Genomic DNA, 26731 nt, shown 5'->3' with positions numbered 1-26731 from the left:
GGCGGACTGATGTGGATCCAACTCTTGCGCTGGCATGACTATATCGCCTGGCATTTCCTGATGATGATCTGGAATGTACGGTTGTTTCTCCGGCGGAGAGTACCGTGGAGGTGGCCCTCCGGTGCTTACGACCCTTGTGCCCTGTTCATCGTCGCCCGAACCTGAAGTTCTTGCTCTCGAACGCTGCCTTCGTCTCCAGAAAAACCATCCTCCGATTATGAGAGCGAGGACAAGTATACCGCCTATAGCTATTCCGGCAATCGCACCGCCTCCTAAACTTGGGCTGCTGCTTTCATTGGCGGATGCGGTTGCGGTAGATTGATTGCTACCTCCAGACTGTATTTCACTCGCGCTGCTTCCCGAATTTGAGCTGCCTGAGCTAGTGATCGAGGCATCGGCCGCTGAAGCTGTCTGATCCTCGCCACTACTTGTGGGAGGTGGTCTTACTGCTGGCGGTATCAAAGTCTTCGTCTCAATGCTCGACTCTGACTGCGTAATCGGAGCGCGGCGATACCATATCTGGTCCGGCCAAAGTGTGAGCCAGAATTCACAACCAGAGACATCGTAGTATTCCGAAGCAGTTATAGTGTGATCATCTGGGGCCACGACACCGCTCATCGTGGGGAGGATTGTGATCGTCAAGGTTGTGGACCAGTCATCTTCAGATATTTCCGTGAGGGATACGGCAGTTGTGTAGGCAGTCCTGTAGGAGGCCCATGATGCGACATACCAGGGGTATGTGTTGAGCCCGACTGGTGCGTCGGACATTGCGGGATATTGCGTGCGACGGCAAAGAGCTGGGTAGATGTAAGTAGCCTTGATGTAGGATATCGAAGCACAACCTCGTACAAGTGTCAAGGTAGAGGGGCAGATAGACCCGTGTTCAGCAGGACTGCGCAGCATGTATACATCATCGCAGACGGGCGGGGTACCTCCACCCACTGCTGCACATCGCCACGAGCATGCCTTCTATGCGACAGGTCAAAGATACAAAGGTACCCACCTATCTACACGTAGAAAGTCTTGCATCGGCCCTTCCACACAGGTCTTGTGACGTTCCGTCGAATCAAACGCAGAGATGGGGTTTGCGGCACAGTCAAGCGAGCAAGGCTGTGCATGAAGGACCAACTTCTCATTCGACGAGGATTTCTTGTATACCGGTACAATCAGGGTATTCTCGTCATTCCAATGCATGTGGTATAGTGATGGGTATAGAGGTCGCAGTTTGGGTCGCAGGAACGTGTTGGTTGCTTTTGACCCGATACGACGCTTCGGCAGGCGGTAACATTTGGGATGTTCCGATCTTTGACATTGAGAAAGACATCTGTATAATTTGGCTTTACGCTCGAGTTTTTTCCGAGATCGGGAAAGTAAAGGTTTTGCTGTCTCTGTACCATCAACTCTTCGCACTTCCTTGCGCGGCAAGCAATTCTCGCCTCTTCCGCATCCTTTCCTCTTCCATCTCCAGCCATTCCATCTCTCTTCTCCGTTGCGCCTCGACGTTCGACGCAGGTATATTGTTCGTCGTTTCCGTCATCTCAGCAGGAGGTCGTTGCGGAACATCATGGGGCGCTGGCGCTGTGTATTCGTCGGAACCATTCAACAACTCGGCTGGCTCAGACTCAGTCTCAAGCTCATGAGATCCGCCCATCGCGTGTTTGAAGTACTTTGTCTGATCCAGCTCTTGCATTTGCGCTTGACGGTTCCCTGGCATCTCTTGTGGTCTCTCTTGTGTATGAAGTTCTGCTATGCCTCCGTCTATGCCTCCGTCTATTCCGATGTGCGCACTATCCTCAGTGCTCGTGGGTCTCCTTCTTGTGCGTTTCCTTCGCCGCCAGAAGAACCATCCCCCGACCAGAGCGATAATCAGGACACTCGCGATAGCTATCCCAGCTATTGCACCGCCTCCTAGCTCTGAACTACCGCTGCCGTTGTCCTGTGATGCCGCTGTCGGCTCATTGCCGTCCGATGACTGTGATGTTGATGCGCTGTCACTACTCTCCGTGGTCGAGGCCAGCGATTCTAAGCCAGCGATCCTGGGGCTGGCGATCCTGTGGTTAAACTGGGAGGGATCTCAGAGTCTATCTGTGAAGAAGACGTCACTCCGTCAGATGGTAGAATAACGGATTCAGCCGTGGGCAAGCGACGCGTTACGGTAGTTAATGCTGGAACAACTTCGACGAAGGTGCCGGTATCCGTCGATGGAAGTAACACTGATTGAGGAGTTGGAGTGCGAACAGTCGTTACCAATTCCGGTGTGGACGAAGGTTCCTGGCGCTTAGAAATGCGTGCTCCCTTCGGATCGAACTGGACCCGCTGTCCGGAGCTGGAATAATTGTGATTGGTGGCCATGGCGAGTTGAATAGGAGACCCGCTCTCGACTCGCTGGCGGAGGGAACAGAGAACCAGGTGCGTTGATCAATGATCAGGCTACGGGGTTTGGAGTTGGCCCCAACTTGAGATAAGTGTGGCGGCTGTTTAATCCGGGATAAGATATACGCCCCAACGAATACAGTTAGGGCAGACGGCCTCGAAATATCGAACTGCATATCCAGGCGTTCTCTTATCCCCCCGATAGGCGGAAAAACATCAGTGCGCAGCGACACCCACGCTGTGTAACCATAAGATGTTCTTTTACAGCAGCCGTCTGACTTCTCGTCGAATCAATAGAAATGTGGTGGTTGCGGACCGGCCGAACGGGCAAGGCTGAATCTCAGCCTTCCGCGTAGACGCGGGATCTCAACACTCTAGACCGATGCTGAGTCTCAGCCTTCTGCGTTGACAACCCATCGGCGACGAGCGACTCACGAATTGAAAAACCATTCGACGCCCAAGAAAGAAGGCACTCAAGACTGTGAAGTCTCGCCAGTTCGAGAACTCAGGAATTCAGCCTTGTATGTTAATGCTGCATATCAGCCTTGCAGATCGATGCGGGATCTCAAACTGTGGGATCAATGCCTAATCTCAACCTTGTACGTTGACGCAACATCTCAGCCTTGTGGGATGATGGGCTGCGTGACAGACATCATCAAGAGATCATCTTCTCGAAGTTATGAAAGACGACAAACGACCGTCACTTTCGGTAGCCCGGGTTTCCTACAAAGGCATTGGAACGGGATTGTCGGAGAGTATAGCAGATTTTGCCGTATCGTGATGTAAGCCCAACGACGATGATTACTACGCAAGCCGGCCGCTGCTTGTAAATAGAAGTCGATGTTCTCGTCTCGTCTCGCCGTCTCGATGGTATTCCGTTGCCTCAATCGTGAGTTAGCAAGGACGGTTCCACAATACCCAACCCACCCTGAATCAAGTACCTCTCTATTCAAAAACTAAACATGTAAATACCCTATATATATATGCCCGCTAATCCATCAATCCCCTCTCACTGATCAAATCACCCCATCACCCCCCAGCGCCCCAGTCAAACTCTTCATCCGCCTCCCCAACAAATCATCCTCACTCGCCAGACTAACCAGACTCTTCCTCCTCCCCCTATCGCTCTTCATCCTACCCCTCTCCCTCCCAATCCCTCTCGCACCAGCCACACCATCACCCCCATCTTTCTGCGGACTCCTCCTTCCCTTGCCCAAAACCGTCATCTCCAACGGGCGATCCTCATCCGCCGAACTCGCCGTCCCGCTCCTGCGATGATGTCTCCTGCGACTGAATTTCGGACTCGTAAGGCCATCGATAGCATCTGCGAGACCTATCGTGCCGAAGTAATCGCCTCCTTCTCTTCTCCTTGTAGTCGTGCCCGCGGCAGGCGTATACCCCGGTGTCTCGGCATCGTACCCATACCTTCTCGAGTCTGTTTCCTCAAAAGCTTCGGTAATCCATTTTCCGCATTTGAAAATATACTTCCAGCCTTCGGGGAATACACCGACGAATTGGAGGAAACCGTGACTTATACCGGGGACGAGATCGACTACGACGCTATCTTCCTCGTTGAAACTGCCTCGTGCCCAGTCTAGTCCCAACTCTTTCGCTGCCACCCATTCTGCGCGTTTAGCTTGTCTCAGCCGCCCAGCGAAAATGACGGTGTCATCGACCAAGGGGTCGCGCTCGCCTGTCAACATCCATGTTCGAGGGAACTTGGCTAAGAGAGACTCTGGGGCAAGAAGTGGGGAGAGGAGGTAGTCGGTGCTGAAATCGGGACGGTGGTGAGGCCCGATGTAGAGAATTATCATAGCGCGCATCATTTCGGGGGTAAGGATGCGGTCGTTGAAATAGGATATCATGCTGGACATTGCGAGGCGGGTTTTGATGGCTGTAGCGGGTGGTGCAGGGAGGGCAGTGGTACCAGGGGTGGGAGGTTGAGTCGCGAGAGGTGTTGGGGGGAGACTTGATTTCTGGCTGGGAGGTTGCTGGAGAGTGGCGGTACTGCTATCTTGGCCTGTGTGTGCGGCGGAGAGTTTGATCATGGTCTGGGGAGAAGTAATGTCGCTGCCGCTGGCTTTGGGCATAGAGCCATTGACCATGCTCACTTTGGTGCGCTCGTCCTCGCTATCCGAATCATCAGAGCCATACGGTGTGTTCGGTGCGAGTTGTCGGTAGTCGTCGCTCTTGTGTCGTAGGATGGGTCGATTCGTCTTTCTCACGCGTCGATCGCGGATGAGGGCCATTTGCTCGTCCGTCATCCAATTGCCAATGTTCATGTCGAGCGCTGGGTAGATCAGCATCACGCCGATGGGAGGTGGTATAGGGGATTCGCCCTGCCACCTCCGCGTCTCGGTGGAGCCACTCTGAAGTATCATGAGTATCATGGCCACAGCCAAGTTTCCACCAGCTGAATCGCCTGAAACAACAATCTTCGGCTCTGCTTCTCCTGACAGGCCCATGCAAGTTCCTCTCGACGCGATGATCATGTGATAGACGTCGTAGCATTCGTTGAGCGCAAATGGGTACGGGTGTTCAGGCGCCTTCTTGTAGTCCAGACTGAGAACAGGCAGTCCGGTCTTGCCAGCCCAGCCCATGAGCTTATCATCGTGATTTCTTGGATTCATAGCAACAAAACCACCCCCGGGAATATCCAAGACAACTTTGTCCTGCTTCTTCAATGCGCTCCGTGGCCCATTGAAGTACAGCCATCCTGTCACCGGCTCTTTGTACGAACTAGCCCTAGGCCGCGGTATGCGAATCTGGCGCGGCGGATACACCATTAGCCTCGGTCGCATCATGCTATTCAATGCGCCGAGATATGGTGTAGTCCCTTTGTTCCACGCTACGCGCAGGTGGTCCACGGTGAGTGTTGCTCTGATCTTCCTGACTTTCTCATCCGCTTGCTCGGCACATATCATGTAGTATATGCTGAACACAATCGACAATAGATCCCTCACACCTTTCCGTTTTATCCGCATAGCAGACCAGAAGCCTGCGTCTAGCGCAGTCGTAACCCATGTAGCACGGAAGTACGAACGCGAGTACAGGCTTGCTAGGGGCTCGGGACACTCGAGACCAACGAGCTTGCCGAAGTTGCGGGCGACGTAGAGGTAGAGCAGTGTTATGAGGACGGATTGCCAGACGGTGAGTTTCTTGGAAAGGAGGGCGGATACGCGGCGGAGGATTGGTGGGCCATGGCGGTCGCCTCTATACATCTATTAGTATACAATGATGCAGTTGTAAGAGTAGATGTGTGCTTACCTGTAGAGGTAGAACGACCAAAAGGACACTACAGCCAGTACTTGTATCTTCCTAAACTGCACCGACGGCCGTCCCAATACATGGTCTATCATGACTGTACTTGTCTCCCAGCACAAACAGCTATATCGAACCCAGTGAATACAGTCGCAGGTCTACTGTGCGTCATGAAAGGCGTCAAGTCGGGTCTCCACGTGGTGTCGCAGGGCTTACGATGTCGGTAATGCGAGTGTTGTAATTCGTAAGCATGTGAATGTCACGTCGCAATGCCAAACCCGGTGTGGATCCGTCTGGGGTAACGGGGAAAGGCGTGGAAATGGGGGAAGGCCAGGTCAGCCGTCCTGCGTGGTTTGTCCATGACTACAGGAATAGCCGTTCAGCCCGTCGACAAGCGGCGGCGCATTAGCTGGTTTGAGGCTGTGTGGTTGGGTGAGCGTCGAGCATGTGACAGGTTTGTGGAGGAAGCGTGCGTGCGCTGCCATCATGTGAAAGCCAAGCTATGACACGTTCTCGGCTTTGTTGCACCTTCGCCCCGAGGAGCCTAGTCGCGCTAACGTCACCCGCCTCAGCCGCAGTTCAACCGCCAACGTTACCGCCTAGTCACGTTCCAACGTTCTCTCGGTGAGAATTTCACATGACTGCTTGCGACGATGCCATGTGCTGTGAAATGATGTTGGTGCTGAATACTTCGTGTGCTTGCTGGGAAAATGAAGTAGTGCAAAAGATACTACTATACCCACTACTTTCGCGTCTGCTTCACTAATCTTACTCTCGAAGTATACAGATTACCTCTTATCTCTCATGAGAAATGGTAAACGCATTGATATTATCGTATCTCACTAGTCACGTCTAGACGCTGACACAAATCTCAAGTCGCAGGAAATACACCTTAAGGATTAAACAAAATATCACTCTTATCATTCCACCAAGCTCTATCCCTATCCTTCTCTGTCTCCTCAAGAATTCCGAATATCGAGGCACTGAGAGAAAGAGTAGAATAAAATGTATGCTAGATTCGAAGATATATGAGGAGATAGTATACATGTGAAGGAAATGACTGGCGGCCCCTGGCCTAATCGTTAAATACCGAAATAGATGCCCTGATATGACGCAAAATAGACTCATCTCCTTCACTCAGACGCTTCCGCCTCCTCCTCTGACTCCTCCACCTCCGCATCACTAACCACATCACTCAACACATCGCTCTCCGCGTCGCTCAGCCCACTACTGACCGCATCACTCTCATACTCCTCCACAACCTTCTTCTTACCCTTCACCTTCTTCGCACTGCCCCCAGCTCCCTTAACAGGACTCCCACCACCCTCCTTCCTCCCACCAGTCCTCTGAACAAGATGATCAATCGGACACCCCTCATCCCATCCTTCACTACTCTCACCCGTTATCGCGCGACACCTAGGACAGCTCTTTCCGTGTTTGATGAGCAGTTGGTGAAGCGGGTACTTGAGGTGGTCCGGCACTCTAACTTCGCAGTGCGCGTACGTTGAGTTGCGGTTTGCGCCTGCGAAGGTGCCTTTAGCACCGGGTGCGAGGCCTGCAGGATCGCCTGGGGGAGGCACCCAACCTAGCCACTTGCAGAGACGGAAGACGTGGGTGTCGACGGCGAAGGAAGGGCGTTGGAGGCAGAAGAGGAGAACGCAGGATGCGGTTTTGGGGCCGATGCCGGGGTACTTTGTTAGTGCGTTGAAGGCGTCGTCGTTGGAGAGGAGGTGCAGGTGGTCGAGTGAGACGATGTTCTGATCTGCCTTCTCGACCTCTGCATGTTTCTCGCCTTCGGCCTCGTTCGCAGATCCGGGGGCTTTGTCTGATGAAGACAGGAGCTCGTCGCGTCGCGCTTGGTTCTCTTCCCAGACCATTTGCAGGATCTTCTTGATGTCTTTGCTCTTTACGTCTGCAAGTCCACCGCTCTTGATCGCCTCGAAGATCTCCTTCTGGTCTGCTTGTCGCACTTTGTTCCAGTCTACACTGCCTTTGCCAACGCCTTCTTGGAGAATGCCAAACTTGGCGACGAGACCAGCGAATGCGCGAGATGAGTTGGTGCCGGACGTCGCTGCCGAAAGACGCGTTCGAATGAGGGCATCGAGGACGGATGGTACTTCTCCACAACCGGAGACTTCAAGAGAAGGCGCGGGGATTGTCTTGGGTGCTTCGACCTTGCCGTGGACTTTCGAAAGAAGACGTGTCACCTCCTCGCATTCTTCTGCTGTAGGATGAGGGTAGTTTGGGTATGGTGTCTGGCCTGGAGTAAGGCCATAGCCACCTGTTTTGGCCTTGCTCTTCTTCTTCGGCGACGCGTCGGTGGTGGTAGTCGCTCTGGCAACGAGGTCCCCGACTTCCTCTTTCTTCGGTTTCGCTGTCTTTGCAGACTTCCTAGGCTTCTTGGCTGAAGGCTTGCTCTCGTCTTCCTCGTTCTTGATGGGGAGACTGGGGATAGCACCAAGGTTGTGTGGGAGTTCGTTGATATCCTCCTGCTTCACGGCCGACTTCTTTGCGCGTTTGGTACTCTTTAGTGTGACGGGTGCTTTCTTGGAAGTCGCGTCTGGCGACTCTTCGACCTTGACTGCCTTCCTCTTTCGTCCATTGCGCGCCTCTGGGGTAGTCGGTGGACTCGACAATTGTACTGGTTCTTGGCCAATGGCTGGCGCTTGCACGGTATCGGCCCTGGCGGAGCTTCTGGTTGCTCGTGCCATGCTTGGTATAGTGGAGATGGCACGTCGATTCGATGAGATCGTCAATGGGCTTGGGCGCAATGCCAGCAGTCGCTTATAAGGAAGTTTGAATACAATGGTGAGGAGACGTGCTAGGCAAACGAATTGGAGATGGGTGATAGAAAAAGATCACTTGAGGTATCTCGTGGGCTACAAACCTCAACAGGTGAAGGGTGAGTGGCCGGAAAGGGGAAACTACGCGTGGATGGTGAAGGCAGGTATCATGACGTCGACGACAATGATTGGAGCTTTGGCCCTTGTCCCTGCCTTAGCGCGCATCGAGGACGCGCCGAGGTCCACTTTGTCGGGAGTCCGTCACCTCTGATCAGAGCTACCCCACGTCTATCGATACTATCGATACCTCTTGAACGCGTTTAGACTAAGCTCATCATGGCTCACAAGGCGCCGCTGGTTGTTCCTGCGCTCAAGCGACACACGGCCACTGTCATCGTGGCGCATGGACTGGGTGACAGCGGGGCTGGCTGGTAAGGAGACTCAACACCATGGATGCAAGATACTGAGCAGCATAGGATATTCCTCGCGGAGAACTGGCGCCGGCGCAGCAAGTTCGAGGAAGTCTCCTTCATCTTCCCCAATGCGCCCAACATCCCGATCACGCTGGTTCGTTGACCAAGTCCGACGCAAGCACACGGCATATCGCTGATACGCGACACAGAACATGGGCATGAGCATGCCAGGATGGTACGACATCAAGTCGCTCAGCACGCTAGACGACCGCGACGAAGACGAAAAGGGCATCATCGAGTCCCAGAAATACTTCCACTCCCTTATCGACCAAGAAGTCGCAAAGGGCATACCCGCCAACCGCGTAGTCGTTGGAGGCTTCTCGCAAGGAGGCGCCATGTCGCTGCTGTCTGGTGTGACATACAAGGAACAGCTCGGAGGTATCTTCGGCTTGAGCTGCTACCTCCTGCTGCAGAAGAAGATCAAGGACATGATTCCGACCGAGAACCCCAACCAGAAGACACCCATCTTCATGGGCCACGGCGATGCTGACCAAGTGGTTGCGCACAAGTGGGGGAAGTTGAGTGCGGAAGAGCTCGAGAAGCACGGGTTCAAGGTCGACTTTAGGACTTACAAGTACGTCAGACGCGTAGGAGAGTATGACAAGAGTACTGACAATGCGCAGGAACTTGGTGCACTCCGCCGACCCAGATGAGATCGACCACCTCGAGTCCTACCTCAACCAGCAAATACCTGCCCTCGGCGACAAGTCAGAGCTCTGACTCTCTCAATCGATCCCGATCGTGTCGACTGAGGCGACGACAGCCCTGGTGCTTATAATCACAATGGCCATTGCTTGGTTTGCGTGGTACAAGCGCGATGCGGTACTCAAACCGCATGACGAGACGGAGTGGCATGGAGATTATTAGGTTGATATAAGGATGGGAGACATACAGCAAAACTACTTGGCATAATGTATACATGAACTGCAGCATTTCTTCATGCTCTGACTTTGTAGTCGCGGTGTTCAGACTGCTTGATAGGCCCATGTAGCCGTATGCCCACGTCGGCCACTTCGTTATGACCTTGACGTAACCCCGTACCATATACCAAATACCAAACACATTTACCCCGCCTCTACCTCTTCATACAAGTCATACTCTTCGTTTGCCCCGCTAGCCTCATGTTCGTTGGTGATGGGTGGGGCGACGAAGAAATTTTGCAAACCTCACCACCACAACCCCAACCACCACGATGATATGCTTTCTATCTTCCCGAACTTCCATCAATTTCCGATATGGTCTAGTGGCTAGGATTTGCCGCTCTCATCTCGCAGAGTCAGTTCACTGTACAGTGCCGGCAAGGCCCGGGTTCGGTAAGTTCGCATCGCAGTAACATGACTTCGAAGCATGGTTCTAACAATTAATCAGATTCCCGGTGTCGGAAAATACCTTCTTTTTTGCTGAATTTTGCGTAAGGAAAGAGGGGGTGTTGAGCCATGGCATTAGGAGGCCAAGATGGAGATGCTGGGTTGAGTTTTTGGATGGGCATGTGCGCTGGAATGTACCGCCGTCGAAGAACTTTAAAAGCATAAGGCCGCGTGTAAGAGAATGAGATTCATTTTGTTTGGTATTGCACGGCGTGGAGAATTTGGTATTACGAACGCGGTGTGCAAGTAGGTTTTATTGCTAGAGAGACTTGCAGACCTCTGCCTGCATACATTCATGATATGGTGCTTACCGCATCTAAGAGATGCGGCTCTGGGCCTCGGCTACGATGCTCCTACCACAATATTACAGTACCGCGACCTCAATCCATCATCCCACTTTTGTCGTGACACTGCATCTCGTGCGCTCCTGCCGCGCGTATTCAATGACGCGCGCACTTTCCAGTCCATCTAAGGAGACTACCAAGCATCGCATTGCTCACCTAAGCCCAGCTTCTCTGCTTTTTCTTCATGCCGAGCTCTCTGCAACTCCATCTCGATGCGGCCTCCTATCGATAGCTATATTTGGAGCTCGCTACCAGCTACACTCGGCCAACGTCCCATTCAGGCGTCCAACAACGTCACAAAATGCTAACGGGCTGCACGGGCTGGGCCATTCGTGCGGGCTTTCCGACATTCCAGCTGGGACTCGCCTGCCTGCTAAGCTCACGCCTCAAAGCTTTGTACCACTGCAGAGAGAGGAGAGTCAGGGGTTGCGTCGAGTCCGGCCCAGCTAGTCAGCATCTAGCGAGATGCTTGATTCCTTAGGGCTGATCCCCTCGACTGTTCCCACTCGTCGCAGACCTTCCCAACCCGCCGTCTGGTTCGCATAGAAAGTAACTCTTTTTCGCGTTCAACGGTTAACGAGAATTTGGGTTGCCATGACGCTGTCGTTCGGCGACGATCCAGTAGATCTTCCGCGACATAACGATCAACAAGCGAACCCGCAATCACGATGTAATCACCTTAAACCTCGTGTGAGTGAGATGCCGGCCTTCCCGATCAGTCTGGCCGAAACTTGCCATTGGTAAATTTCCGAACCTGCACGCTTTGGGGAGACATCGCATCCGTGCGTTCAGGCACGAGCGGCCGTATTTGACATGCGCCTCAGCGCTGGCGGTCTCGTAGCGCGGGCCTAGGGCTTGCGGACAGCGTCAGTCCATGTGGAGATGTACGAGCGCGGTAGGGCGGACGGTGTTTATTGGGTGCGTGGGCCATGGGTCAATACGAGAGGGGCTGTTGTTAAAGAGCTGAGCTCGCTGCTATCTGTGGGTTTCGTTTGTTCACTATCTATCGTCAAGGTCGTCTGTCTAATTCACGCATCTTTTCGTCGACTCTTTATCGTTTCGACAGTCCACTCGCTTTCTACACGTCAATTATTTCGACTTAGAATAATCATAATCAAGATGCGTTTCTCAGCCTTCGCCCTCCTCTCGCTGGTCTCGGTTGCCTTTGCTGGTAACTGCGGACCTCAGAATGGAAACGCCAAGTGCGCTGCCAACGAGTGCTGTAAGTCTACAATACCCTCACATCTTCGAATTCTTGCTAATAATGCATCACAGGCTCCCAGTACGGCTGGTGCGGAACCACACCCGCCCACTGCGACGCAAAGAACTGCATGCACCCCTTCTCCGGCGCCTCCTCATCCTGCAAGCCCACCCCAACCACGATGAAGACCTCCGCGACCAAGCAAGCCACCTCGCCCGCAACCACCTTCCCCACGGCCGTCCCCGAGATCGACGTCTGCGGCCACGCCCAAGGCGGCGTCACCTGCCCCGGCGCCGGCGCAAACGGCTTCTTCTACCGCTGCTGCTCGTCCGCCGGCCACTGCGGCCCCAAGAACGATATCCAGGACCAGAACCTCTACTGCGGCGACGGCTGCCAGGCTGGCTTCGGAAAGTGCGACAACCAGAAGGCGCCTGCTGAGCCTACTGCGCCCAAGGGTACTTCAGGCGAGGGAGAGACATGCGGTCCTATCGTTAACAAGAAGTGTGGTAACAACCTCTGCTGCTCTGGTTCCAACTTCTGTGGCTCGGGTGAGGACTTCTGCGGAAAGGCCAACTGGTGCCAGAGCAAGTGGGGAAGGTGCAACTAAGATGTTGGATGTCAACATGGGTTGGAGTAGAGAGGTTGGGGGTAGAATAGAGTTACGAGTACAAGAGTCTCTGGGACAATGAAAAGACATGAGAACGAAAGATCATTCGCATACGTGAACATTACGTTGACATCCCTTTCGCGGGCACATTCTCGCGCAATGCCATACTATTGGCTCAAATCTTCCTTCACCAAATGCTTTGCACACGCCAAACGCGTGCACACAGCAACACTATCCTCAAAAGCGAAATACATATGCGTCGCATGTATAGCCTGTAGTCGAACCCGGTTCACAGAAAGCGAAAATGCATGTCGTCTTGAATGCGGACAGCATTTGTGTCTTGAGTGTTTCACGCAGCACGTAGACTCCAACGCCGGTATGTACTCTCCACTCGTATACCCCCGTTACATTCCTCCATCCATCCATACCGATCGCCAGATCAAAGAGGTGAAGATTTCTTTGCGGTATGAGGGAGTGTTAAATCTATGGAAGAAGTGCCGAAGAAGGCGAGGGCGATATTGCGACACGGGTTCAGTTTGAATAATCCAGTTGGGAGTGCTGAGGCGGTGGCACGGGAGGAGTCACTCAAACAGAAATTAGAAAGACTTTCTTTGGAGAAGAGGGTGATTAATACGAAGGGGATGTTGGAACATATGACCGAGGTGGGAAGGGATGCGGGCTGTTCTGTTGTTGGAAGGATGTGAGGGACGTTTTGTTTGATCCTCAGAGTCCTCCTCGTGTACCAAGTTATACATCATGTCTTTATCTATGTAGAGATTCTATCATCGTAATCTACTCAGTATAAGGACCGTGCCAACACCAAACCACACCAAACACATAATCCTCACACCAAAAGCGCCTCTCTCCCGGAAGATCGAAGAGTAGGAAAGAAAAGAACCCCAAAGAAATAGAAAACATCTAATCCGACCACCCACACCACACTGACCCTTAACCCTTAACCCACTCACCAACCTCAAACCCCACCCTCCTCAAATCCGCATCCGCAAACCTGCCTCCAGGTCCACACGCCTTCCAAACACTCAAACACCTAACTCCTTCGTCCATCTCCGGTTTCAGCCCCACCTGCCCCTCCTTCGGATCAAAGCTCTTCACATACAGCGTCAAATCGGGTCCTACGGTGCCGCGCCACAGCGTCGCCATCCACTGCCAGTGGTCGGTCGGGCTGTAGGCATCTTGGATGGGGATGCGCGAGGCGTAGGCGATGGAGGCGGCGAGTTGGAAGGTTGGGAGCAGGATTACGGGTCTGATGGTGGAGGTGGAGGAGAGGGAGGGGGAGTCGGGGGGTGTGGCGGAGTCTTTGCGCGTGTCTTTTGTGGAGACGATGATTGTGTCGCTGTTGTTAGATGATGGGGTGTCTGTCGAGGTGGTAGGTGTGGTGGTGATGAATTTGATCATTTCCTTGCTTTTGGCGTGCCATTCTTTGATCAGGTCGAGGTAGTCTTCGAAGGTAACTTCTTTGTCGGTGTTTTCGATGGGGGCTTGCGGTGGCTCGGCGATTTGGGGACTGTATTCCTTTTGCTTGATGAGGTATTCGTTGAGCCATTCTGTGAGTTCTTTGACGGCAGCTAGGTCGTCGCCTTCGATCGCGATGATGGCACCGCGATTGGCGCGGTAGGATGGACTGGCGGAACCGGGCTCTTTGTATTGATAGGGTGGCGTTATGCGTCCGAGAAGCTTGATCTTGTTGGGATATGGGAAGGCACTGAGAACTTCCTCTACGCTCTTGGGGCTGCCATCGGACTGTAGAGATCCTAGCTCAACCATTGACTGGTGGCGCATCTCGCGAGGCGTTCGTGGAGGAGGCATTGTCGCACTGTGTGGCGTCACATGGATGGGCGGCAAAGACTCGCGTCGATACACAGCGTATTGCTGGATCGGGCCGTTGTGCGATCCCTCTGGTCTACGACCGTTACTCGTTGGCGGATGCCCTTGGTCGAAGCGGCGCTTCTTGTTCGGCGTCAAAGGGCTATACATCATCGTGTCTCCACGCATGGTCGGATTGAGCTGAATGTTACTAAGGCTTGGTGGAATGGGGCCTCGGCGAAGACCGGGCGACTCAAGGCTAAGGTTACTCATCACGGGTAGGTAACGAGTTGTTGGCGTGAGGCCTTCCGAGATGTTAGGAGGCGGCAGAGTCGGGGTGCCAGAGGCGTCGAGGAAAGGACTGGTAGGTGTTCTCAGACTACGGCCACCACACTTGTGACAACGGTACTTGTCAATTGTCGTATGCTGGCCAGTAGGGTTCAACGGTGACGAGCCAGGTTTGCCAAGACGGCGCGGTTGGTAGCGATAGTCGGGGTATTGTTCCTGGTGCCTAGCCTTCTCTTCCTAACTTCACATTAACAAAGACAATGGAGGGTAAGGTGCCAAGGACCACTAACCTGCGCAAGGTCTTGCCAAACCTTCTTCTGCTCTTCACCCTCAGCCTTCCACTGTTCACCGATAATCTTTGAGATATCAGGATTGTTGAGACCCGGATTACGAGCGGTAATGGCCTGCTGGTGGTGCTGTCGATAAAGAATAAAAGCTACAAGGCAATGGTCAGCAGGCTGCGCAAGAATGACCGCAAACAATGATGGGTGTCTTTGTTCTGAGTCAAATGCTCCGATTAGGAAAGTGACGTACATCCAAGACAAAGGAAGATAATATCGACTTACCATTTCGTGGACGCGGTATTTTCGGCTCTGGCTGACACAAGCAAACATGACCTGAGAAGTCTGGTTCGCCGCCAGCTGTAGCAGACGAAGCACTCGGGGGAGGTTTATCGTCAGATGGACTGATCAAGTCGTCTGCCCCGTCAATCTCAATCAGCGGCGAAGGTCTTTTCCTTGTAGTCCTCGGAGACGACAAAGCAGGAGAGGCTGGCGGCTCGTCCCTCTTAGTACGCTCAGCAGTAGGACTAGACGTGGAAGCTGGGCGCGTCTCGTTGATCCGACTGCTCTTGCGCAAGTTCCTCGAAGGCTTCGAATCGTCCATTGGAGACACTGGAGAGGTATCACCAATCTGCATGTTTGTCTTGACGTACCGCCTCGGCACGTGAAAGAAGGTAGCGACAGGCGGAGAATGGGGAGAAGAAGGTGTCAAAGTCCAAACAATCGGTGGCAACACTCGACTGGCTAGCATTTTCGATTTCTAGAGACGCGGCAGCTGACCTAATGACTCCGATGGAAGAAGGCGCGGTTCATTGTCCTCGGTCGGACACGAAGGGAGGGAACAGCCGCGTTGGTAACGAACCATTAACAACATGTCCGTATCTTTGAATGCATTATCCGGTAGCTAGAGTTGGATCTTTGACGCTTTGACGATGGTAGCAGCCGTGATCCAGTAAAATGATTGTTCCAGTCATATGCAGCCGATCTGCGCTGGCGGTTTCTTTGTTCTACTACTTCGGGAGCGTGCCAAGACGAGCTTCCACCAACCGCGAGACATGTACATTCCTGTGCCAGCTATGCAAATAAGAGCCGGGGCTTTGTCTCAGACCAGGGCCTAGTCTTGTCTCGCGTTCGCCATTGGAGTGGTACTTTAATGCGCGGCTTATACAAGGGGCGCCAACAATGCAACACCTTCCCGCATTGCAGTGCCGCATCGCAACGGCTGTGGCTCAGCTCAGAAGCGAACCTGTAGACGATAGTCTCCCCTATTACGACTGAAGATGTATGCAGTCAAAGCATCGAAAGACGGGCGCGAGCCAGGGAGGCAATAGACCTCAGAGATTTCCGCCTCCCCTCCACGCTCCCCACTTCCCCAGTCCTCGCCAACAATACAACATTCTCTTTCATAACAATGACCGTGGCTCAATGTCAGAGAAGACGCAGTCATACTGCGCCTTGCCGCCATATGCCGTCCTGGTTGTAGCGAAGCGCATTTTACCCCGTGTCGCGGGTGACCAGGTAGTCCCGCGAAGCTCTTCTCAGCCATGGCCAAGTTCCAAACAGTGTCTTTGACAACTTGTGCTGATAGCCCGAGGGAAACTTCGTGCCGTCGGCGAGGTCTCAGACACTTTCTTAACGACCTGTGATAGTATTCCGGAAGAAACGTGAGGTCAAAGCTCACTCCCTCTTTCTTACGTCCGTGTCCGTGTCGCGGGGAAGCAGGAAGCTCCTTTCAGCCTCGGCCGAGTTCCAGACAGTGTCTTGTGCTAATACCCTGGAGGAAACTTGAGCTTGAACTGAACTCGCTCATTCTCCTGCTTCTTCTCTTCCTCACTCTTTTCACGCACAGCATTAATGCTCCGATTCCCGCGTACTAAGTTTGCAGCATGTTTGCCAATGAGTTCGTGAGCCGGCCCACTGAGCTGAATATTATCCCTATCACATCAATTCGTTAGCTTGAAACAGAGACAAAGCGTTTGTGCTGTGCTATGACTTGTGGCTTGAAAGGAGCGTGGTGCTATGCAGCGACTGAGGTGCGTATAACGTGAAAGCAGTAGATGTATCAAGTGATCAAGGACGAGGCTTGTGAACTTACCAAAATAAATGCTCAGTTGGGGCCGAGCATTTAACCAACCCACTCCCCCTTACAGCATCCAAACAGGGCGTATCGACGTGTTCAAAGAGCGGTGCCTGAGCCCCCACACCAGTCGCATCAGAAATCTGTCGCGAGTGCAGTTGTTTGGCACGGACTTCGTTCATGATGATAGCATTTGGCTCAGGCATGTAAATAGCGCCGTTCTTCCATTCTGCAGCTTTCCGAACTAAGACTGTGTTCCAGTATGACCATAAAAACACCATTCGGTGCTGAGTCACCGCGAAATCGGCTTCCCGCATGGCTTTCTTTTGTAACTGGAATTGCGGGAGGAAGGAGGCGTCGATCATTTTGGGTATGACGACGTTGGGTGGGTGGGCTGCGTGTTCGGCCAGGATGTCGAGGCTGTGGAAGAGGGACTCGATGCTCTTGTCCACCGCGGACATGGCCACAGGCTTCTCCAATGTAGAGTATTCGAGCAAATCCCACAAGCCGAAGAAGACCGTGAAGAAAGTCCATTCGTCTCCTTTCCGTAGGCGTTCGGGGATGACTCGTCGCCCCTTGTCGTAGGCGACGTACTGTTCCATTTGTGTCTTGAAGTCAAACGACGTGACGGTTGTCTCGTTGCTTCCCGCGCCTTTCGTTTCCGTGTGGACGTTTGCGTCGACTAGCGATCCGATGTGTGCAGCCGCGGCTGGCTTGGAGTGGGCGAAGTTGTCAATCGTGTCACATGCGAGCTGGAGTGTGTTAGACCGTGGTTTGTATGAGGGCATGACTCTGACGAACCTCTTTGCACAGCGTTTCCACCCATAGGTCGCCTCGGTCAGCGTCGCGGGCTACCACTGCGGATAGCACAGGCGAGGAGACGCGGTAGCTTCCTGTGTCGGACCAATCGTTGCCGAACACTACCATGCGGTGCGCGTTACCGCGCCATACTGTGTTGACGGTGTCTTCGAAATTGGCGGAATGTACCCAAGTGAAGTACAAGATCATGAGAATGGCAAGAGCCGCACAGAGGTGCAGCCGCGAGAAGAACCTCATTGTGTGGTCGGCTAGGCTATGCGACAGATGACAGGCGGCAGGTGTGAGGGTGAAGTGGTAGCAAAGCGATGCGACCCAGCAAATGGAAGCAAATAGTGGGCGGCTTTGTGAAGCAGTGGAAGGTATAGGCTGCTAACCGCGGGAGTAGCCAGCGTCATCCTTGACAAGCGTTAAGGAACATGACGACGCAGTTGACGCCTGTGCGAGTGCGAGCCTCGCTGTGATTGCATCCCCGGGAATGCATGGGTCAGAAACGTCCAAATGTGGATACATGTCGCGTGCGCGTCGCATGCCAAACTCAGAACCCCATCATTGACTGTTCATCGATTCACATGTCATGAGTCGACTTCCCATCGACTCACTTTTCATAGTCAGAGTTCCCCTGGCCAACCTTGCTCCTTTTCTTTTTGTACGACCGCCACAACACCGACGACGCCGACATTACACAGCACCGTCGTGCGAAAACTTGAGGTTCTGACCGCGCGGAACTCACGGCCGCTCGGCATCTCGCCCCACTTCTCGTGGCGTAATCAGCGGAGCAGAGTTCAGGACTTACGTATATAATTTTAGCTAACGAATATCAGTGGAGGAGGATGCGAATGCCCAGGTTGTGAAAGCCACGAAGCCACAAATGCAGCAGACGCGCTATGCCTCTAGCGCGTTAAGTGCTTATCCTGCCGCCCGTTGGATACGATCGGGTTCGGAAGATGCCAACCGCTTGTCAGCCCGCGCGCTGCACCGCCGCCGATTCCTCGCCATCGCCAAACTTCAGGTTCGCGAACCTGTCCATCAGAAAATCTCGCATCGCACCATTATCGTCAATCCACTGTGCCACGATGAACGCCTGTTCTGCCCATTTCTTCGTCTTAACATCGTCTTCTGACAGGTAACAGTCCACAGCGCGGTTGAAAGCGGTGCTTGCGAGCCATTCGAGCTCGGTTTTGGGGTAGCAGTCGATCTCCTTGATGCACTCGTCAGCCAGGTCTGCAGTGTCGTCGTTTGTGGCGAAATCAGAAGATGGCGGCGGTGTATCCAGTCCGGCTGTCGCGATGGTGGGATGGAGGGTCTGAATGGGCTTAGGAATATATCGGGATTGCTAGGGTGCGGGAACTTACGTTTTTCTGCTTCGCAGCGAGATGCGTTACTTGCTGGATGCATTTAATGCTGACTTCCTCGTCGTACTCGAGTGAAAGGCTGAACATGCATCTAAGCCAGCGTGCCAGTTTCGTGATGTCGCGGCCTGCTGGTTGGCGGCAAGTCAGGTTGATGATTTTCTGAAGAACAGACAGTACTTCTGTCAACTTCGTCAGCCTTTATCCAGCGAGTAGTTCGATGATCTTACTCTTCTGATATTTGTTTTCTAGTCCTGCTTTCACGATGCAGCCATGCACAACTAGAACGAGATCTGCCAGAGTCTCGTAATGATCCGGGTTCTTGTACTTCCAACACTGGTTGAAAAGATCGTCAAGCTCATCCCATCTCTCAAGCTTTAGGACAGATTCGAGCTCCAGTTTGACAATCTGGAAGTATTTTGACATGATGTCGTCTTGAGAGGCTCCACCAAGTTTGCTTATGCTCTCTGCTGCGTTGCGTCGGAACTCCTGGCTATGCTTATGGGCTTCGAGGTAGTAACCAATCTGTAGTAGTCAGACACTGGTCGTTCTGGCGAGATGCGCGACTCACGCTTTGCTTGATGTCATCTTCTGCGCGGGCCAGGGTGGTGTAGGTACAAGCAGTGAGGAACTCGCAGAACACCAGCCGGAGGCAAAGATCGCCGTCTGGATTTGGTTGGGTCTTTTCCTTGAGGAGCTTGATGAACTACAAGGATCAGCGGTATTGCTTCCGTCTTTGGCGTTCAGCTCACCTCAGTGCAGCATCCGAGCAACCTGACCAGCAGTCCTGGTGGTATCTCCGCGCAGTACTTCAGCGACATGTTGTAAGCGTTCTTAGAAAACCACTCAAACTCCACGGCTGTGAAAAGTTCCTTGGCCGGCGTGCTCGGCCTGATGCGAGATGCTTTGGCTTGAACGCATGCTTTGACAATCAGTAACAGCGCCTCCTCCGGAAGTGCACAACGACGTACCTCCCTCAAAGACGTTGCAGATCTGTTCCAAGATACTGGTATCAATGTTGCCATCTTTAGTGAGCTCGGACTCCAACATACGTGCGGTAGACCTGGTCACATATTAGAGGCGCGTAACACTTCGGGTGAGCGACGTACCGTAAGAGCGCAGGGAGATGTACTCCTGCCGGCGCACCATGCTCGTACTTCTCCAGAACCTTCTCGAGAGCATTGATAGCCTGTATTTTGCTCCCCGCACTCTGAGCCTCCATGACGCAAGCGTAAAGTAGGGTAGCGTCTTTCGCGGAACTCCGACAGACATAGTCGAGACATTCAGCGGCGAAGATCTCATCGCCGCCTCGCAGACCTGCCTTGTACATGAGGTAGCGAGTCACCGGGTCGTCTTTACCACTCTCAGGCATCTTGGCGTGCACTTCTCGAGCAGCTTCGAAATCTTGACGTGACAAGGCGCACTGTATGATCTTCCTCGCAACCTTGGTTTTGTTCTGCACGCCAGCCTTCTCGAAGATGTCATGAAGGCATGCTTGACACCAAGCCTCAGCGATTCCGTGTTGTTCCTGGCTGGACGCGGCCTCCACTTTCTTCCATAAGAGGGTTTGCGCAGCATGTGTGGCAGGCGCAGAAAGCGAAACTTTGGAGTTCTGCGCCACGGTATCGAAGAGGTCTTTGAGTTGCTCGAGCGAATTTTCGGAAAGACTGTTGTTGATACCTATCCAGATGCGCGTGATGACTGCCTTCTCGATCCAAGACTGGTTTTCCTCTCGAAAGAGGCGGATATCGATCAGGTCGTCCAGTACTTTACAGGCGGTCACGTTGCTGGAAGTGGTCAGCGAGACGCTGTAGGCATGTAGGATTGTGTGTACCTGTGTTCTTTGAGCTTGTGAATGTAGTGCATGATGCTAGAATGTGTCAGTCAGACTGAATTAGAAAGGGTAACGGATGAGGTGCAAACGTTTTGAAGTTTGTATCGTTGAGCACGATGGTACGAATCATGCGCAGAAGGACTAAAAGAATTAGCGCATGATGGCGGACAGGTTCAAGTAGCTCGCCATTATAGAACTCGGACGTGTCCATGATTTCGGCTTCGGACAGCAGTTCAATCTTCAGCAATGACACGATCATCTTATCGCCGAAGTCCTGAAGAGCGTCAGTCAAAGATAAGATTGAGCCAGATTGTTCACGAGACGCACAGTCTCCATCAACTTCACCATCTGCCATGCCTTCTCTTGGGAAATAGGCGTCTTAGTCTTCATATACGCCTTGACTGACGACCTGATTAGCCAGAACTTGATCGCCATGTGAACGGGACGTGCATACCAAGACTTTGCATGATACTGAGTCTCAGCTCGCCGATTTCTGGACCGAGCATGTCCAAGTCCTGCTCCCCAAGAACATCGAATGCGCGCTCTAGCCATCTCGTAGCAACCTCATAATCGCGCTTCGCCAACATAGCCTTCCCGATCTCGTACAGCAGATCGGCAAGCTGCTCAGTGATGGTAGAGGTAAAGCTTTTCCTGACTTGCCTGCACTTCTCGAACATATGCTCTGCCATGCCCATCTGATCCTGACGCCACGACAAACTCATCCGCACGGCGAAGTACTGCGCACGTAGGCCATCTGCGAGCTCGGTGTCCTTCTCAGGCTTGTCGTCGGTTCCCTTGCTCAGAACATCTTCGTACTCAGCAGCGAGCTTGAGTAGGACTGTCGCGATGATCAATTCATTCGCCTCAATGCACACTCTTGCAGCTTTCAGTGTAACCTTCATGAGACGGATGCAGCTCTTGCGCTGGCGTACGTTGTTTGGTCCGCGACCGCCAGCTGAGTCGAGTAGCAGGAATGCGTACGCACGGAGGAAAGGCACCACATTGTTCTTATCTGCCGCTGAATCCTTCGATTGGTTGTTGCTGATCGATGTGTCGCGTCGCAAGCGCGTAGCTTGATTCCAAAGCTCGGTTCCCAGCCTGTCGAGTTCTTCCTGCCTCGCGGTGACGGTAGTCGAGGTTTTGAGTGGCAATCCGAGAATCTGAGCCTGAAGCTCACCAATGATCGTCGCATGGTTGCCGGCTTCTATGCGCTTGCTGAGTGTCGAGGCGAATGCTGGTGGGAAGGTAAGTGTCACGCGTAGGGCAGGCGCGAGGTAGTGCACTCACTGAGGACTGCCTTCAGCTTCTTCTCTCGCTCCAGTTTGGCTGCTGACTGCGCGAGCGGCATGATGCGTGTCAGATGGCAATGCGAACGACGTTGGTTAATGTGCAGCTTGAAGGTGTGAGATGTCGGATTGCGACTGCCACTCTGGAAGGTGGCTCCACAAGCACGTGCATGAGATCAGGAAAGAGCATACCCGTGGACGCGAGGAAAACTGGATGCAAGACGGAGGATCGAATGAATGAAGATATGAAGGCAGGCAAAAGGATGTACATGTTGAAGTAAACCTGTGGATATCGCCGCACTTGCAATTACCCTCCCAAGTGATGTGCGCACCCTTTCTGAACAATGTTTTGAGACACCCAAGCCAGACATTACCCTGTTCCCAACCCATTGTACAGCAAAGTTTTACAAAAACACTCGTTCCAAGCGAAATTTCCGCAAGAGCGTCTACTCTTTGAGCTCGAAAACGCTCAAATCGAGGCCGTTGAAGATAATGCGCTCGCTTTCCCTTGAATTCTTGAACTTGTAGAAGATTAATGAAGTCATTGTTGTGATTTGTGGTGCGGCTTCGACGGCCTCAAGACGCCGGTAGCGACCCCGATGTGGCCTCGGTGATGGGAAGGAAGTTGCCCACGATCAACGCCGGTCTACAACAGTCAGTCTAAACTCGGAGGCAATATCCACTTCCACTTACATATTCCAAGCATCGCGCTTGACGGTAAAAGAAAAGCAGCAACGTATCTCAGGATCCTTAGAGTGCGGGTCGGGGTTCTTCAAGGAGCAGCTCGTCAGGATGGCTTTCTGAGTATGGTCGAATGCGATGGCGCCGAATTTCTCCCAGTAGGAAACCAGTGACGGCTCAGCGATGATCTCGTGCAGAGCGATATTACCCTACATCCTATTAGCTGGAGTCATATTGCAAGTGATCGTGGTCTGGCGCTTACGTCTCGCAACTTCGACATCGGTACGTGGATGAGTCGCGCCATCTCTTTGTTGCCACGATATATCTCGCCTGTTCTTCTCCAGCAACATGCAGGTATAGCCATGCTTGCGAAGACGCGGTCGTACTCCATCAAGCTCTTGTCAAACCACATCTCGATGCGTACTAGATCCACATCTGTCAGACTTTGCATGCGCTCTCGAAACTTGGGTCGGAAGCGATCCAGTTGGCGCAGTACTCGGATGCGAGATGCCTGTTGCAGGTTCTGCTCCATGTACTGGTTTAGTCGTGCATAACCCTTGACATAATTGAAGGGCTTCAGCAGCCCTGCGTCGACCTTGGCCTTGAGTAGCTTGTTCATGCGCTCTTCAGGACTGTCTGATCCAGCGGGATCAGCGGCCGTGACAAGGTATCTCTCTCTTGCCTTGTCCGTAGGGACGCCGCCTGTTTGCCGTGATGCAGCATGACCACCGACACTTTGCGCGGGAGGTGGAAGTAATTGCGACGGTCTTGACGCGTTCGAGGTAAAGGCAGAGTTGCTGTTCAGAGAGCCCATCTGATTCATGAGTGAGGCATCGGAAAAGAGGCTGTGGAAGTCATTGCCTCCGTAAAATGCACCGTCGTCCATGAGGCTGTTGTTGAGAAAGTCGTTGAGGAGGTTATACTCATTACTGACTTCGGAGGTGTTGAACATATATGAGGGGTGGAACTGCATGTCCTGAAGGTTGTTCTGAGACGAGGACAGCAAACCATCGTAGCCCGAGACTTCCGGCGCGTCAGTGACGACTACGACGGGGAGCTGAGAAGAAGTGTAACTTACAAGGCTGACTACCAGCTGTCAGGGCAGGTAATTGTGGCGCGGATACGGGGTCAGGCTGGGTACCTGACGTAGTGCTGGCATCCCTATTCGGAGGTACTGGGTGAGGCGCCAGGTTTAGCGCTGCGTCCGGAACTGGAGGAGCGGCCGTCGATGCGGCATCGGAGGGAGTTGATTCGACCTGAGTGGGCTGACTCTGTCCATCGCCATTGTCTGGCTCGGACTTGGACTTTTTAACACCCTCACGCGGCTCATCGTGACATAGGTGTCCAATATTGCGCTTGACACAGCGTGTGCATGGTCGCTCCTACATTGGGCGGGCTCAATCAGCTTGCGAACAGACGAGGCCATACTCAGTGCACTTACGAGGTCACAGGTCATGTGCTGATTGGTGTGTGTCAGCAAGCAGTAACAATTGTCTTACATGGAAATACATTGCATGTATCGAATGCTGGGGAATTGGCTGTGGCTCACCGAACGTCTGCAGTAGATGCATGCTGAAGGAAGGCATATAGGTTAGCAGGGTTGCGGATGCATTTGTGGGTACACAGCATCGATGGCTTACCATGATTTACTTTTCTACGCTTTTTTGGCGGTTTTGCGGACGCCTCGGAATTTGTCGCATCGGGCTTGCTCTTGGAGGGTGAATGGGTCTTGGGCGCAGTGTTTTCTGGAGAGACTTTGTCCTTGTCGGCTTCTAGTGGTTCCGTCATTTTGACTGGCGAAGCTCCATTTGATCGTCGTGCAGCTTCCGACATCAAGTGTGGGTAGTGGGTCGGTGTCAGAGCCGGGTGCTTTTCTTGGAGACGCGCAGGTTCATGTGTGTTACGACAGGGGTCTCGTCACGCACTCGAGCATCGAAAAGTGCGCAGAAGGTCGAGATGCGCCAGGAACACGTTCTTTGGTGGCACAGCAGGGCCCGTAGTCGCGGCAGACGAGTGGCGGAGAGGTGGTTTCAGAAGCACGATGGGACAGGTGAATGTTCGCGGTCGCGTGCTTTGCCGAACCGAACCTTGGAAGGAAGAACCCGGAGAAACGCAGGCCCAATCGCGGAGAAGTGCACCGCCCGCCCTCCTAGTGGAGATTTTGACAGCTTCCCGCTGCAATGCGGGTGATCTCGACGGGGCATTCAGATAGCGGCGCTTGACATGTTGTAGTTTGCACAAGTTTCGCATAGAAGGGCTGCAGCTGCAGAAGTGGCTCCGCTCTGCCGAAGCCCTGCTGGAGCCCTGCTGGAGCCCTGCTGGAGCCAATCACGCCGCATTGCTACACTACATGATGGAGACGGCCGCGAACGCGCGCATTCCGAAGACCATACCGTCGGAACGCAGTTCTAAAACTGGGAGTATTTTGATAGACTTGAATGGTCTCGCTGCCCACTCCAGCCAGCCGCCACGCTGGACAGCCTAGTACGGGCCTTGCTAACCTAGCCCATGCCTCGCACAAAGCTTCCTTTAGAGTATTGAAATTACGTCGATGCCCTCCAACGCCATACACCTGCCTTAATATCGAACCCAGTACCGTATTCACCACACCTGCCCAGAGCCCGATCCATGCGCCGAGCCATGCGTGGCTATAGAAAGAACAAAAGTCATCATGGGACCTGCATATCGATATTTTGTATGGCAGCATATTGCACTGCGCCAGCGTGCCTGAACAAGACGTCGTCTAGTACTGCTTGCGCATCGTTGACCGTCATATTGAGACCCTCGACCTGTGTATGGTTGCCCTGCATGCTCTCCAGGCTACGTCGCAATTGGGCAAGCACTGGCGCAAGGTCGTCATCTGGCGCATCGAGAAGGGATGAAGCTACTGGTTCTGATCGCTTCAGACGGATATCGTCAGGGCCGTCGCCGTGGGCTGTCGCATTGCCTTCGTCTTTGAGTAAGGGGTGGATCTACAGCAGGTTAGCAACACGTTCAGCTCGACTAGAATAGACAGACACGCACCCGTCCATGCTTCTTCTGGTGCTTCCACTCGGCTCTCCAATTCTTGACGTTCTTCTTCAGATCGTCCAGGTTATCTTCGTCCTTCTTCAGCAAGTGCTGGGCAATCTTGACCTGCTCGCTGAGCAGCTGCTTGGAATGCCGGGCTGTCGTGACCTCTCGCGACACTTGGGCATTGCGCTCAGTGAGCTTGTCGATGTTGAAATGGATGTCTTTGGCCTGTGGGGGTATCCGCGACTCTGCTAGTTGGCGCGCTAGCTTGCGTACGAGGGGGTTGAGTGTGTTGTGTGCGGCCATGATCCTGCGCTCGTCTCGCTGCGTCTCGGCGATGTCCTTCTTCGCATTGCGTATCACCGTCGTGATCTGCTCCAAGACCTGAGGCGGCACTTGTGGCCATGAGTCTATTTGCTCCTGCGGTATTCTCTTCTTCTTGTTCTCCAGCTGCGCGTACTGTTTGCGCGATTCGGCGTCAGGTTCAGCGACTTCGTCCGACTTGCGCTTGCGGGGTCTCGAGGGTTGCTTTGGCGCGGGTTCAGTGATTGAGAGCTCATCTTCGACTTCTTCCTGGGCTGGTCTCTTCTTCGGTCTGCCCTTCTTCGCTGCTGCCGGCTTTGGTGCGGGCTTCGACTTGGCCTTCACGACAGCGCCAGAATTGCGACTGCCCGGAGGTCGGCCTCGTTTTTTCGTCGCTTTCGCATCCTTGGAGCGCGTAGGCGCCTGGCTATCATTAGTCGGGGCACGCAATAGTAGATTGCTGATACTTACCATGACGTTGTGGTGGAGATGAGACGCGACTGGTTAGTGTTGACATTCGCGTTGGTGGGGAAGGAGCCGGTTAGCGCGGCGCCTCTTCACGTGCGGT

General features: G+C 53.3%; 9 protein-coding genes across 9 annotated transcripts; 2 read left to right on the top strand and 7 right to left on the bottom strand.

The window, feature by feature from the left end:
• Window positions 1-3389: 3389 nt before the first annotated feature.
• J4E90_007037 (uncharacterized protein) lies at window positions 3390-5732 on the bottom strand (the record flags this gene model as incomplete). The annotated part of the gene is made up of 2 exons (XM_051436578.1): window positions 3390-5586; window positions 5641-5732. 2 exons carry the CDS (start codon window positions 5730-5732, stop codon window positions 3390-3392), a joined length of 2289 nt encoding a protein of 762 aa, XP_051289324.1.
• A 1035-nt stretch (window positions 5733-6767) lies between these two features.
• J4E90_007036 (uncharacterized protein) lies at window positions 6768-8345 on the bottom strand (the record flags this gene model as incomplete). The annotated part of the gene is made up of 1 exon (XM_051436577.1): window positions 6768-8345. The coding sequence occupies one exon, from the start codon at window positions 8343-8345 to the stop codon at window positions 6768-6770; it is 1578 nt and encodes a 525-aa protein (XP_051289323.1).
• A 408-nt stretch (window positions 8346-8753) lies between these two features.
• J4E90_007035 (uncharacterized protein) lies at window positions 8754-9610 on the top strand (the record flags this gene model as incomplete). Its single annotated transcript, XM_051436576.1, has 4 exons — window positions 8754-8848; window positions 8894-8984; window positions 9040-9464; window positions 9514-9610. 4 exons carry the CDS (start codon window positions 8754-8756, stop codon window positions 9608-9610), a joined length of 708 nt encoding a protein of 235 aa, XP_051289322.1.
• Window positions 9611-11720: 2110 nt separating this feature from the next.
• On the top strand, window positions 11721-12409 carry J4E90_007034 (uncharacterized protein; the record flags this gene model as incomplete). The annotated part of the gene is made up of 2 exons (XM_051436575.1): window positions 11721-11823; window positions 11877-12409. 2 exons carry the CDS (start codon window positions 11721-11723, stop codon window positions 12407-12409), a joined length of 636 nt encoding a protein of 211 aa, XP_051289321.1.
• A 948-nt stretch (window positions 12410-13357) lies between these two features.
• J4E90_007033 (uncharacterized protein) lies at window positions 13358-15406 on the bottom strand (the record flags this gene model as incomplete). The annotated part of the gene is made up of 3 exons (XM_051436574.1): window positions 13358-14758; window positions 14812-14957; window positions 15088-15406. The coding sequence occupies 3 exons, from the start codon at window positions 15404-15406 to the stop codon at window positions 13358-13360; spliced, it is 1866 nt and encodes a 621-aa protein (XP_051289320.1).
• A 1162-nt stretch (window positions 15407-16568) lies between these two features.
• On the bottom strand, window positions 16569-17887 carry J4E90_007032 (uncharacterized protein; the record flags this gene model as incomplete). Its single annotated transcript, XM_051436573.1, has 3 exons — window positions 16569-16737; window positions 16898-17631; window positions 17681-17887. The coding sequence occupies 3 exons, from the start codon at window positions 17885-17887 to the stop codon at window positions 16569-16571; spliced, it is 1110 nt and encodes a 369-aa protein (XP_051289319.1).
• A 769-nt stretch (window positions 17888-18656) lies between these two features.
• On the bottom strand, window positions 18657-22229 carry J4E90_007031 (uncharacterized protein; the record flags this gene model as incomplete). The annotated part of the gene is made up of 12 exons (XM_051436572.1): window positions 18657-19001; window positions 19051-19229; window positions 19278-19572; window positions 19619-19753; window positions 19800-19969; window positions 20019-20110; window positions 20157-20834; window positions 20882-20917; window positions 20971-21155; window positions 21209-21282; window positions 21336-22115; window positions 22169-22229. The coding sequence occupies 12 exons, from the start codon at window positions 22227-22229 to the stop codon at window positions 18657-18659; spliced, it is 3030 nt and encodes a 1009-aa protein (XP_051289318.1).
• A 514-nt stretch (window positions 22230-22743) lies between these two features.
• On the bottom strand, window positions 22744-24681 carry J4E90_007030 (uncharacterized protein; the record flags this gene model as incomplete). The annotated part of the gene is made up of 7 exons (XM_051436571.1): window positions 22744-22813; window positions 22861-23057; window positions 23111-23871; window positions 23927-24230; window positions 24290-24307; window positions 24398-24420; window positions 24489-24681. The coding sequence occupies 7 exons, from the start codon at window positions 24679-24681 to the stop codon at window positions 22744-22746; spliced, it is 1566 nt and encodes a 521-aa protein (XP_051289317.1).
• An 836-nt stretch (window positions 24682-25517) lies between these two features.
• On the bottom strand, window positions 25518-26637 carry J4E90_007029 (uncharacterized protein; the record flags this gene model as incomplete). The annotated part of the gene is made up of 3 exons (XM_051436570.1): window positions 25518-25820; window positions 25873-26586; window positions 26635-26637. 3 exons carry the CDS (start codon window positions 26635-26637, stop codon window positions 25518-25520), a joined length of 1020 nt encoding a protein of 339 aa, XP_051289316.1.
• Window positions 26638-26731: the final 94 nt, after the last annotated feature.

Source organism: Alternaria incomplexa, assembly GCF_024043165.1.
Source record: "Alternaria incomplexa strain BMP 0042 chromosome Unknown scaffold_10, whole genome shotgun sequence".
NCBI classification, from domain to species: Eukaryota; Fungi; Ascomycota; class Dothideomycetes; order Pleosporales; family Pleosporaceae; genus Alternaria; species Alternaria incomplexa.
The sequence above is the reverse complement of the archived record's forward strand: the minus strand, read 5'-3'. Positions and strand labels throughout refer to the sequence as shown.